The sequence below is a fragment of the Physeter macrocephalus genome, chromosome 5 (assembly GCF_002837175.3).
Source record: "Physeter macrocephalus isolate SW-GA chromosome 5, ASM283717v5, whole genome shotgun sequence".
NCBI classification, from domain to species: domain Eukaryota; kingdom Metazoa; phylum Chordata; class Mammalia; order Artiodactyla; family Physeteridae; genus Physeter; species Physeter macrocephalus.
In genome coordinates, this window is record NC_041218.1 from 95,891,379 (window position 1) to 95,904,792 (window position 13,414).

The window sequence follows — 13,414 nt, forward strand, 5'->3', positions numbered from 1 at the left end:
GAATACTGTTCTACAAATGCACAAGTGAATGGTTGTCTGGGTGCAGGGTGGTTGGAAGTGTATTGGACTGGGAGCTGGCATTTCATCAAGAGAAAGAGAGGTGCCCTCTATATGAGGTTGGGGAGCAGCAGAGTCGGCCTTTTCCGCAGCTCCCCCTCCCCCCGAGCGCCGCTCCGGCTGCACCACGCTCGCTCTGAGCTCCGTGCTCCTAAGCTAGTGCCACCATTGTCTCCCTCCAGTCGCCATCATGATCATCCACTGGGACCTCAGCCATGATGAGATGTTTTCCGACATCTACAAGATACGGGAGGTCGCGGCCGGGCTGCGTCTGGAGGTGGAGGGGAAGATGGTCAGTAGGACAGAGGGTAACATTGATGACTCGCTCATTGGTGGAAATGCCTCCGCTGAAGGCCCCGAGGGTGAAGGGACCGAAAGCACAGTAATCACTGGTGTGGATATTGTCATGAACCATCACTTGCAGGAAACCAGCTTCACAAAAGAAGCCTACAAGAAGGACATCAAAGATTACATGAAGTCAATCAAAGGGAAGCTTGAAGAACAGAGACCAGAAAGAGTAAAACCTTTTATGACAGGGGCTGCAGAACAAATCAAGCATATCCTTGCTAATTTCAAAAACTATCAGTTCTTTATTGGTGAAAACATGAGTCCAGATGGCATGGTTGCTCTGCTGGGCTACCGTGAGGATGGTGTGGCCCCATATATGATTTTCTTTAAGCATGGTCTAGAAGTGGAAAAATGTTAACAAATTTGGCTGTTTGGATCTATCACCTGCTCGTCATAACTGGCTGGCTGCTGCTTTTCATCCACACAACACCAGGACTTAGACAAATGGGACTGATGTCATCTTGAGCTCTTCGTTTTGATGTTGATTTGTTTGGAGCAGAGGCATTGTTTTCGAGGAAAAAAAAAACATGTCATGTAGGTTGTCTAAAAATAAAATGCATTTAAACTCAAAAAGAGAGAGAGAGAGAGAGAGAGAGAGAGAGAGAATCGTGCCCATATGGCTAGCCCAGGAAAAGTTCAAAATTCAAAACTCGAAGCACGGTTTCCACTGAATGAGTATTGCTTTCATACCATCATAAAGTCAGGGACTGTCTGTACAAATTCTGGTGAGTAGCAATACCTGGGAACCATTGATCTAGTAGTCTTATCCTTTAATCCCAACAGAAAAAGTATGGACATATGTGGTTCACAAGAGTGGACATGAAGGGCAGGATTGTAAAGCCTAAATGTCAGACCTCCATTCTTTATGCATTCTAACTACAGTGGCCACAACAAAAGGGCCATCTAGAATATTTAAGTCCAAACAGAAACATTAGGAATGATATCATACAAGTGACTGTCACTTACAGCACCTATGTAAACCTACCGCTTTAGGCCTGATGGCAGTAAAAGTGAAGAAGGAAATGGAGGCAATGGTCTCAATGATTTAAATTATAAACAAACCAAAACAAATTATCTTTACCTGGATGTGCAGAAAACGGCCACACACACACACATATTCACACACCTAAAACTTTGCAAGGTGATTTTTTTTCCCCTTAAAGTATTCAACTAATCATCACAATATACTTTTTATTTTCATCCCTAAAATATTTTGAGTACTAATGCCTGACACCATGAACATGAATAAAAGTAAGTGCCTGTCTTCAAGGCGATAGACACAGCCATAAACAGAAGAACAGCAGTTTAAGTTTCAAAAACTTAAGTTTGGCTGAATTTTACAGATTCTACAGGCAATCAATCATAAGCCAGAAATGCCCATATTATAAATATGTTCTGGCATATAGCTTGATAACTGTCATATCAAGCTAGTAACCATCATGTAAAGAACCAGAAGGAACAGTAATTTGAGAGCCTCAGGATAAGAGATTTGAGTTTGACTCTGCTACTTGACAATTTGTAGCAAGTCTTTTCAGCCCTTAGGCAAGTCTTTAAGCCCTCTGAACCTGTGTTTTTGAACAATACATGTCTTATAAAGTTGTTGTGAAAATAAAATCAAATAATACAAATGTTAAGGTACCATGGGTATTACGGACAATGCTTATAACTCTACTAGTAATAAAACATGTATTTCAAGTAGTTTAGAGATAAATTGCTAATAACCAACTACTTTCTCATCTGACCCCCAATACATCTAGGAGGCTTTTGTTGTTACCAGTTACTACTATATGTATAGCTTTTGTACATTGATATGTTTATAAATTGGTATACGATAAGCACATATATAAAAATAAATATGTACATTATATAGCCATGAATATATTTAAATGTATGTGTTTATATACGCATACACCTTTCAAAAGAGAAATACTGAAGAAACCAATCTAAGAGGCAAAATTTCATCTACTTTAGGGATAGACACTGGACAAAACCTCAGAGGACTATGTATTTTATTTTGTATTTCTGATTAAACAATGATGAGAATGACAGAAGATTTATAGGAATGCTCACCTTCATGCTACAGACAAAAATGTAACTGCATGCTGTCTTATTATTCTATGGGGACGTGAGTAATGCTTTAATACAAAATTCCAGTTAAATGACTGTAGTAGACTAATCATTAATTCTAAAACATGATTCTGACAAAAGCATACCTATCTCATAAGTCTCCCCAATGTATATATTAGCTATAAGTAGCAGCAAACATAAGAATTGTAGTTACTAAAACTCTTCTCCTCTTACTTTTTACTCATACCATATGTTAGTACATAAGGTTGGTTTATAAATAATAAAAATTAACAAGTCAACAAGAAACCTAAGTGTGTGTATTTATTATTATTATTAAAAAAATTTTTTGTTGAAGAACAGAGACCAGAAAGAGTAAAACCTTTTATGACAGGGGCTGCAGAACAAATCAAGCATATCCTTGCTAATTTCAAAAACTATCAGTTCTTTATTGGTGAAAACATGAGTCCAGATGGCATGGTTGCTCTGCTGGGCTACCGTGAGGATGGTGTGGCCCCATATATGATTTTCTTTAAGCATGGTCTAGAAGTGGAAAAATGTTAACAAATTTGGCTGTTTGGATCTATCACCTGCTCGTCATAACTGGCTGGCTGCTGCTTTTCATCCACACAACACCAGGACTTAGACAAATGGGACTGATGTCATCTTGAGCTCTTCGTTTTGATGTTGATTTGTTTGGAGCAGAGGCATTGTTTTCGAGGAAAAAAAAAACATGTCATGTAGGTTGTCTAAAAATAAAATGCATTTAAACTCAAAAAGAGAGAGAGAGAGAGAGAGAGAGAGAGAGAGAATCGTGCCCATATGGCTAGCCCAGGAAAAGTTCAAAATTCAAAACTCGAAGCACGGTTTCCACTGAATGAGTATTGCTTTCATACCATCATAAAGTCAGGGACTGTCTGTACAAATTCTGGTGAGTAGCAATACCTGGGAACCATTGATCTAGTAGTCTTATCCTTTAATCCCAACAGAAAAAGTATGGACATATGTGGTTCACAAGAGTGGACATGAAGGGCAGGATTGTAAAGCCTAAATGTCAGACCTCCATTCTTTATGCATTCTAACTACAGTGGCCACAACAAAAGGGCCATCTAGAATATTTAAGTCCAAACAGAAACATTAGGAATGATATCATACAAGTGACTGTCACTTACAGCACCTATGTAAACCTACCGCTTTAGGCCTGATGGCAGTAAAAGTGAAGAAGGAAATGGAGGCAATGGTCTCAATGATTTAAATTATAAACAAACCAAAACAAATTATCTTTACCTGGATGTGCAGAAAACGGCCACACACACACACATATTCACACACCTAAAACTTTGCAAGGTGATTTTTTTTCCCCTTAAAGTATTCAACTAATCATCACAATATACTTTTTATTTTCATCCCTAAAATATTTTGAGTACTAATGCCTGACACCATGAACATGAATAAAAGTAAGTGCCTGTCTTCAAGGCGATAGACACAGCCATAAACAGAAGAACAGCAGTTTAAGTTTCAAAAACTTAAGTTTGGCTGAATTTTACAGATTCTACAGGCAATCAATCATAAGCCAGAAATGCCCATATTATAAATATGTTCTGGCATATAGCTTGATAACTGTCATATCAAGCTAGTAACCATCATGTAAAGAACCAGAAGGAACAGTAATTTGAGAGCCTCAGGATAAGAGATTTGAGTTTGACTCTGCTACTTGACAATTTGTAGCAAGTCTTTTCAGCCCTTAGGCAAGTCTTTAAGCCCTCTGAACCTGTGTTTTTGAACAATACATGTCTTATAAAGTTGTTGTGAAAATAAAATCAAATAATACAAATGTTAAGGTACCATGGGTATTACGGACAATGCTTATAACTCTACTAGTAATAAAACATGTATTTCAAGTAGTTTAGAGATAAATTGCTAATAACCAACTACTTTCTCATCTGACCCCCAATACATCTAGGAGGCTTTTGTTGTTACCAGTTACTACTATATGTATAGCTTTTGTACATTGATATGTTTATAAATTGGTATACGATAAGCACATATATAAAAATAAATATGTACATTATATAGCCATGAATATATTTAAATGTATGTGTTTATATACGCATACACCTTTCAAAAGAGAAATACTGAAGAAACCAATCTAAGAGGCAAAATTTCATCTACTTTAGGGATAGACACTGGACAAAACCTCAGAGGACTATGTATTTTATTTTGTATTTCTGATTAAACAATGATGAGAATGACAGAAGATTTATAGGAATGCTCACCTTCATGCTACAGACAAAAATGTAACTGCATGCTGTCTTATTATTCTATGGGGACGTGAGTAATGCTTTAATACAAAATTCCAGTTAAATGACTGTAGTAGACTAATCATTAATTCTAAAACATGATTCTGACAAAAGCATACCTATCTCATAAGTCTCCCCAATGTATATATTAGCTATAAGTAGCAGCAAACATAAGAATTGTAGTTACTAAAACTCTTCTCCTCTTACTTTTTACTCATACCATATGTTAGTACATAAGGTTGGTTTATAAATAATAAAAATTAACAAGTCAACAAGAAACCTAAGTGTGTGTATTTATTATTATTATTAAAAAAATTTTTTGGGGGGGATTCCCTGGTGGCGCAGTGGTTGAGAATCCGCCTGCCGATGCAGGGGACACGGGTTCGTGCCCCGATCCGGGAAGATCCCACATGCCGCGGAGCGGCTGGGCCCGTGAGCCATGGCCGCTGAGCCTGCGCGTCCGGAGCCTGCGCTCCGCAACGGGAGAGGCCACAACAGTGAGAGGCCCGCGTACCATAAAAAAAAAAAAAAATTTTTTTGGCAACAACACACAGCTTGTGGGATGTTACTGCCCCGACAAGCGATCTAACCTGGGTCCATAGCAGTGAAAGTGCGTTTTAACCACTGGACTGCCAGTGAATTCCCAAATCTATCTTAAAACAGAACCCTTCATGTTCTTTGAAGTGCCCAGGCAGGAAATTTTGAAATGCTCATGAGTTCTACTGGATACTAGTGCTAATTATTAATAATATATACTTACAATTATGCCCTTTCATCCCAGTACCTCAAAGAGCTTTTAAAGCATTAGTTATTTCTTATCTCTGAGAGGCAGGCTGGTAGAAAGTTATTATAATCTCTATTTTATAGTCAAAGAAACTAGGGCATAGAGAGGTTAAATGACTTTGCTTGGGTCATATGGTGAAAAGAACTTTGGGACTCAAGATCATTGCTCTCATTTCTAGTTCAGTATATTATCCATTACATGGTTGGTCAATACACCTAAATGTAATTCTATTCTAGGAAAATTGAGAATAAATGTATTTGAATAATCTAAGAACTGAAGGTGAGAGTTCCTCATTTTTTGTGTTCAAAAAATCCTGCTATACAGGAATATAGAATAACGACTAGTAATTAGTCTTTGGTTTGCCACTGTACCTAGTCTTTATAGGGCTTTTGCTATATGTGGCTTTCTGAAGCTTCTGCTCAAAAATGATCCATTCTATTTCTGACTGCTTTAAGCTAGGTTAGCATAGCTGTGAACAAACAAGAATCAGCTGAGACAGGCTGACTAATGAACTTGAGGTTGTCTTTCATTGCATTCCCATTGCTCTCTTCTTAAAGCTATTCTCCTCCTAGTTCTCCATTCAACAGGTATTTGTGTAACCTACCATCCTCAATCCTCCATCTGTGGCCAGTTTACCTAATCTGTCTTGTCAATGATTAAGTTTTAAAATTTTTAATTAAGGTAACAATGATATTATTTTTTGATGCTTTACTAGTTATACTTTTGTCATATTCAGTTTCTTGTAAGCCTAAACTTTATGGCCCTTAGAAGAAATATGGTCCTTAGAAGACCATTATGCATATATCACCACATGGGGATTTTTTTTCAATGTAGAATTTCAGCATTTTTCCCAAGAAAAATTAGGGAGAAAGGAGAAGTGGCTTTGAATCTGTGCTCAATAAAGTGAGACTGCAGTTGGCTCGGGTGTGGTAATACAAGCCTGTGGTGTTTGTAACTTCATACCCCATCCTACCCAGAGTTGTAGACCCACACAGCAACTGCCGTTAGACACCACCATCGGTCCTTAAAACACGCCAGGTCCAAAATGGCACTCATTTTCTGCCCTAACCCCAACCCAATCCTTCCTTATTTCACTTGGTAAAATACACCTTTATCCTCCCCCAAAAGCAGAACATCAGTATTGTCACTTCCATTCTTTTATCCAGCAAGCACCTGCTTCCCAAGAATCTATCATCATAACTAGTTGATTCGGCATCCTGAACATTTTAGGAATCCATCTCTTCGGATGCTCACTGCCACTCACATTGTGGTTATCCTTTCTCTTGATTTCTGTAATGGCTCCTGTCTACAAGCTCTCTGCTTAACCCTGCTCCTCCCCTCAACTAACCTGTCCTCCACCAACAGCTTAAATTGTCAGTCTGTCCAGGGTCATTCCTCTATTCATTGCCTCACCACGGCATGAAAGACAGTTCATGTTTGACTCCTGACTGCTTCTTCAGATTCATCTTTTTCAGCAGCCCAGGCTTGAGCTTTTAAGTCCTGTAATTACTACTCAGACTTCTCAATACTCTTTATTTGTTCCTTTGTTTCATGTCCTTTTTGTCAGGATCTGGATGTGCTGTAAAATCCCTTTTTGGTGCCGTAAAATCCGTTTATCTTGAAAATCTGACACAGTTTTAGTAAACTCATCCATTCCTTTCTCTGTATACCTTGATATGCCATACTTCCAACCGTAATTCTTTGCTTCCATTAGTCTGGGCATCCCTTGAATGGACTGTGTCAAGCAATGAGTGTTGCTACTCAGGTGCGAGGTGGGGAGGGAGGAGGATAAGGGAATAAATATCTAGAGTTAAGAGGGTAGCTGCTAACTCATGTTAGTCTAACGATCGATTTCGAACCTGTGGAAGGATTAAATAAAGCAAACGATTTAGTGGAACTACTTCCAATTTAGGCTCCCAAATCACAGGATGGGGCCGCGGGGTGATCTCAGTGCCACACCAGACATCAGACCCGCAGTGTCGTAGGGGGTTCGAGAATCCTCAGAAAAGGATCCCCGACTATCCGCGGATGCGAGTTCTCCCGGGATCAGCTGTTAGACAGGAGGCCCAGGGCGGCCACTGAGACCCTCCAGCCAGGGCAGGTGACTGACCCGTCTCCAGGGATTCAGCCCGCGACGAGCCACGTCGCCGGTTCCACTCGGGAAAATCCCGGCCACAGGACGGAGTGGCCTAGGACGCCCCGGGAAAAGAGGCCGCCCCCTGGAAGCAAGATGGCGGCCTCCGCTCTCCCCCTCCTTCCCCAAGAACCCCCCCTGGTCCCCAGAAGAGAGACAAGGACGTCGTGGCGCCGGCGCCGAGATCCGGGAAACTCTGCGAGGCCCGCGACCCCTCCCGGGCCCCGGGGAGGTGACTTCACCTCGCCGGGCGCAGAGAGCCGGGGGTGGGGTCGCCCGAGAGGCAGTGCAGCCCGCCCTCAGCGCGCGGAGGGTGGAGGCCAGCTGGCCCGCTCCCTCCGGCCATTGTTCTCCAGCCCCAGCCCCCACATCCTCCTCTCAGCCCGCAGACAGGAAGTTGCTTCCCCTCAGGCTCCGCCCCGCTCCCAGCGCCCCGGAAGTGACCTGCGGCTGCTGCTGCAGAGCGGCCAGCAGGAGGGTGGATCTCCCGAGAGCGGGGCGCCCCGAGCCCTCCTCCGCCTCCTCCTGCCGCCCAGACTCCACCGCCTCCTGTCGGACTCCTCCTTCTGCAGCTCCCGGCGCGGAGCCTCCTGGACGACAAGGGCCGAGCACTCTCCAGCTGGAGCCAGCTCAGCCGCGGCTTCCGGAGCCCGCGGGGCGGTGGACCGGCTTGCGGTGCAGGTGAGCGATGCCCGCCCGGGCCGGGGTTGGGGCCGCCGGGGCAGCGGCGGGGGTGTGTCTGGGCGGCGGCGGGCCGAGGCCCAGGCGCCGGGCCCAGACGCCGAAATTGCACCTCCCGCGTTCTGCCCGAGAACCAGCTGCGGGACGAGCCCGGGCTGGAATCCGGGGCGCCGGGTTCGCCGCTGTGCGGGCGAGTGCACTCCCGAGAGCGGACAGTTGCGGCGAGGTCTCCCGACCCCGGCACCCCCTCGAGCTGGCCTCGTCGGAAGGTCACCCCGCATCTCTGGCCTGCCGCGCCGAGGTCCCCGCCTGGGCGGTGCCCGCAACCTGGGGGGACCGGTCGCCGCAGTCCCCGCGCCTCACTCCGCCCCTCTCCTCTCCTTTCCTTTCTTTCACTCCTTGTCTCTGTGCGAGCAGTTGCTTTTTAAGAGTCTCCGGTAGGGTTTTGTGCCCGTTAAAGGAATAGCTTTTTCAGGTTGAAGTCATTAGATTGTCCGCACTGAACTGAATAGCCGGTCGTGGACTCTTGCACAGGTTTAGCCAATAATCGGGAATCAAGCCTCTGAAACGAGGACGAGAATATGGATATTTTGAGTGAGGGAGGTGTTTCCTCCGTGGTTCGTTCCTGAAGGTTTTCCAGAAGTGGAAGATGTGATTTGTGTGCTTTAGGCTGGGGATATGTGTGTAAGTGGGCGGGGGTGACGGCGCAGAGAGGTGGCAGTGTTGTTTCAAGATTTAGGGAGAATTAGGGAGTTGACTGGCCTTTCTCGGAAACCTGAATGTCCAGACTTGAGAGAGCTCATCCAAGTGTCATTGAGGTTGTATGAGAACTCCAGGGCCACGCCCTGCCTGTCAAGCTGAAAAGCACCTAATTTACGAATTGTGTTTGGGGGCCGCGGGGAGGGGGGCGGGGGGGGGAGATCATTATAAAATATGTGTCATGAGTTAATTCTTGTCCTGGAAGTAAATTACAACTTTAATCATGCTCCAAAAAGTATATATTAAATGTCGTTAGTGAACTCAGTTTTCACCAAAGGTATTCCTTTTAGCTTATGTTTACTAATGTATTTAAATGTATCTTATTCGCTTATGTTTCTGTCTCTATTAATGCAATATTATTATAAAATGACTCCTGTGACTCTTAAAACATTATTTTTAGATTATGAATTTCTTCAGGGCAGGAGCCATGTCTTACTCATCCCTGTGTTTCCATGCGATGTGGCCAGAACATAGAAGTTATTCACACAGCTCTTCAGTGAATGAATGAATGAATGTGTAGGTGATCTCACAGTTGCCTTCCAGTAGTCATTCATCTGGGGGGGCTAAGGTTTCTTTGTTTGTGTTTTTGTTTCAGTTTGGATGCAGATTTTGCTTTGTCTTTCTGTTCTTTAGCATGGTCAAAGGACAAATCAAGAAGACTCCTTTGCCATCCTTCCAAAACTATCCTCCCCTGATAGATTAAAATTATATTTGGTGTATTATGATTGGGCATTATAATAACTTATATTCCAGTGTTAAATGTTTACTACTTGAGCTTTTTTGCCCAGGGTTATCAAGAAGAGATTTCCTGGTGATAGGAAGTTTATGTTTGGAGTTGATAACCATACGCTATCTTAATCATATAGAGGAAATTGGGAGTTACCACTGTTGAGATAATGTGGTACATCGCAGAATTGCTTATAGTGGCTCATTTTTTTCCACGGGTACATGAAGTCCTCTGACATCCTCTTATGACCTTGACGTGATTTACCAGTAGCCACTTTAACACTTTTTTCCAGAGATCCAGATGCTGTTCTCCAGTGTGTCTGCTGAGTGTGCAGTCAGCTGTATCAATTAGTTTGAAGTAATTCTTCATAACAACACTTTCTTTGCAGTTAATTCTTCATACAACTCTTTTCAGGGAAAAGGGGCTAATTACAGGAAAGAAACTTGTCTACCATTTGTGTGGGGAGGTAATTTTTGTCTATAGATGGTTGGGTTATTTTCACTGTAGTGAGGTTCAAATAAAAAAGTGCTGATATCTTCTTTCCTCTCCGAATGTCTGGTCCTACACTGGTTTTCCAAGCTCAGCTTCTACAGAACATAGATAAATGTACCAGTATCCCTTCTTGTATATGTGTGTGTCGGTGTAATATGCATTTGTACATGGGTTGCGAAGACAATCACTTTAAAAATACTGGAATAAGAGGCTGTGAATATTAATGGGGAAAAAGATTATGATTTTGAGGAAGTAGGGAGACAGTTCGTGGTTTTCACTGTTTTATAAAATGTTTTAATTTTAGACACTAGGGAGAGTGAAGCCTGTAATTTCTTATCTCAGTGACGTAACCACTATACAGAGGTCAGATTTCCCTTATTTCAACAACTCTCTTGGTAATAACAGTCCTACATTGATTTCCTGCCAAGCACTGTGATAAGAGCTTATAATTTTTTTTTTAGAAGATGTTGGGGGTAGGAGTTTATTAATGAATTAATTTATTTATGCTGTGTTGGGTCTTCGTTTCTGTGTGAGAGCTTTCTCTAGTTGTGGCTAGCGGGGGCCACTCACTATCGCGGCCTCTCTTGTTGCGGAGCACAGGCTCCAGACGTGCAGGCTCAGTAGTTGTGGCTCACGGGCCTAGTTGCTCCGCGGCATGTGGGATCCTCCCAGACCAGGGCTCGAACCCGTGTCCCCTGCATTAGCAGGCAGATTCTCAACCACTGTGCCACCAGGGAAGCCCAAGAGCTTATAATTTTTAATCTCCACACTACTTCTGCAAGATAGGTAGTTTTTCCGTACTTTACTAAGGTTAAAGGAAGTTATTTGCTGGAAGCTGGGCGGCTAGTACGTAATAGGGTCTGGATTTTAAAGTAACAGTTTCTGAGAGCATTGGCTATTGCAATTAATCCTAAAAGACTGAGGAAAGAATTCGATTCTGATTGAGCTGAGCTTTAAGAAAGCAAAGAAAATGATCTCCTCAGTACTCTTGGCCATCACATGGGGCCTGGGGTAACCAGTGACCCTGGCCAGGTGGCCTCAGATAGCAGCCAGTCTTTTGTTTATGACCTTCCACATGTTATCACCTTCTGCGTGTGCCACGATGAAAAAATGGATGGGCATTGTTCATATAAGTGTCCCGGGAGAGTAGAGTATAAGGAACTCAACTTTGGTGTTTGATTGTTACTTTTTACCTTTCAAGTACCTGAATAGTCCCTATTTGAGAGAACTGTTGGAGACCTGTTTGTAGTGACCTTTCCTGCAATCTTGTTTTTTTAGTTCTTTCTTGGACTGAAGGACATGGGGGAGAGGTTGTGGGAGAGTGGAAAGAATGGTAAAAAAGCAGAGGTGTAGACATGGGTCTGTTTTTACCATTTCAGACCATATATTATTTTCTCTTTGGGTTTAGTATGGAGGCTTAAAGGTGGCAGAATTCTTGTAAGGGTCTAACTGCTCTTCGGTGCCAATAGAATTCTCTTCACTCTTCCCAAGGCTGTGCACTTTTTTTTAAAAAATGCCCTTTTCAATGGGCTTAATTAACTAAGGATGTGTTCATCTCTTGGTTTAAAAAAGAAGTGTAGAGCTCAAGTAAAAAATAGCTTATTCTCCAGCCCCCATTAGTAACAGTTATTCTTTGCGTTTTTCTGTTTGTTTGTTTTTTGTTTCTTAGCTCTAAAACACCTTTCTTACTACCCTATTGCACTCATAAGGATTTGGTTACAATATAGAAAAAATTCAGTTAAAGCTCTGTGAGTTCTTAAAAGATGTTTCAGTAAATTTTAGAAGAGAATTTGCATCTTTGATTTAATTATACCTGAAGGTGAAAACTTATTCCTCGACATCAAGAGGGCATTCTGTACAAGCCAAGAAGCAAGCTTCCATAAAACATGTTAGTATTCTTAGAGGCCCTCACAGCTAGAGTCCTGTATTAGGTTCAGTAGACAGACATAACGCTTGACACACATAATCTCTTTGAAGTCTGGGATCTAATTTCATCGCAGAATTCACTTATTGAAACTAAATATCAGGGTTTGTCAATGTCATCTTGGAGAATAAAACACAGCAAGATTATGAAACGACTTCTACTCCCAGACACATTGTGAAGGTGGGGCAAAGATCCCCAGTTTCCACAAAGATCGTGACTGTAGTCTTCGAAGCCATGGGATCTGTTGCTTTCTTTTGCGGTTGAGAAGCTAGCATAGTAATCCATTGAAAATGAGGTTGCCCCACTACTGAGTGATTGCAGACGCTTTAGTTCAGCTGCCCTGTCTAGATCTATTCTGGATTATTGTAGCAGCCTTTTAGCCTCTGGTTGGGTCCCCCCAACCCAATCTTTTTTCCACACTTGGTTAGAGTATTCACGATACTCCCCTGCTTAAAACCCTTTCACAGCTCCTTCTTGCTGATTAAGACAATCCAAATTCCTTTTATTCTTAATTTCATATATAAAACTTCAAGGTCTGCTCCTTACCTAAGTAACTCTGTAGCCTCATTTCTTTTTTTCCAGGGTCTTCAGTTCCAGCAATCCAGGCTTCTGGAATGCTAGCGTTTTTTCAGTCCCTCATTTCCTCTTCCTGTGATTTTTAACCACTCCTCCTTCCCCCAGCCTAATATACCCCTACTTGCCCTTCCGAACTCAGTTTAGCTTATACCTCTCCAAAAATTGTATCTTGATTTGATTTTTTCTCTCAACTCCATCCTTCCAAAGAAACAAAACAAAACAACAACAACAAAAAACAACTTTCAAGACTGGGCTAGGGCTTCCCTGGTGGCATAGTGGTTAAGAATCTGCCTGCCCGTGCAGGGTACACGGGTTCAAGCCCTGGTCCAGGAAGATCCCACATGCTGCGGAGCAGCTAAGCCTGTGTGCCACAACTACTGAGCCTGTGGTCTAGAGCCCACGTGCCACAACTACTGAGCCCGCGTGCCTAGAGCCCGTGCTCCGCAACAAGAGAAGCCACTACAATGAGAAGCCCGTGCACCCCAATGAAGAGTAGTCCCTGCTCGCCACATTTAGAGAAAGCCCGCATGCAGCAACGAAGACCCAACGCAGCCAAAAATAAATAAAT

General features: G+C 42.7%; 2 protein-coding genes across 4 annotated transcripts in view; both read left to right on the forward strand.

The window, feature by feature from the left end:
• The first annotated feature begins 232 nt into the window (after window positions 1-232).
• On the forward strand, window positions 233-978 carry LOC102986351 (translationally-controlled tumor protein-like). The gene has a single exon (XM_028490201.2). It carries the CDS (start codon window positions 248-250, stop codon window positions 761-763), a length of 516 nt encoding a protein of 171 aa, XP_028346002.1. The 5' UTR covers window positions 233-247; the 3' UTR covers window positions 764-978.
• Window positions 979-8,145: 7,167 nt separating this feature from the next.
• The window catches only part of RALA (RAS like proto-oncogene A), a 75,803-nt gene continuing 70,534 nt past the window's right edge, over window positions 8,146-13,414 (forward strand). For all 3 annotated transcript variants that reach the window (XM_024115102.3, XM_024115104.3, XM_024115107.3), the window contains exon 1: window positions 8,146-8,368. The gene's annotated coding sequence lies outside the window, so the exon portion shown is untranslated. The remainder of the gene's footprint in view (window positions 8,369-13,414) is intronic.

Excerpts from the sequence above, each read along its gene's own strand:
- LOC102986351 (XM_028490201.2), top strand. The coding sequence starts at position 248 with ATGATCATCCACTGGGACCTCAGCCATGATGAGATGTTTTCCGACATC.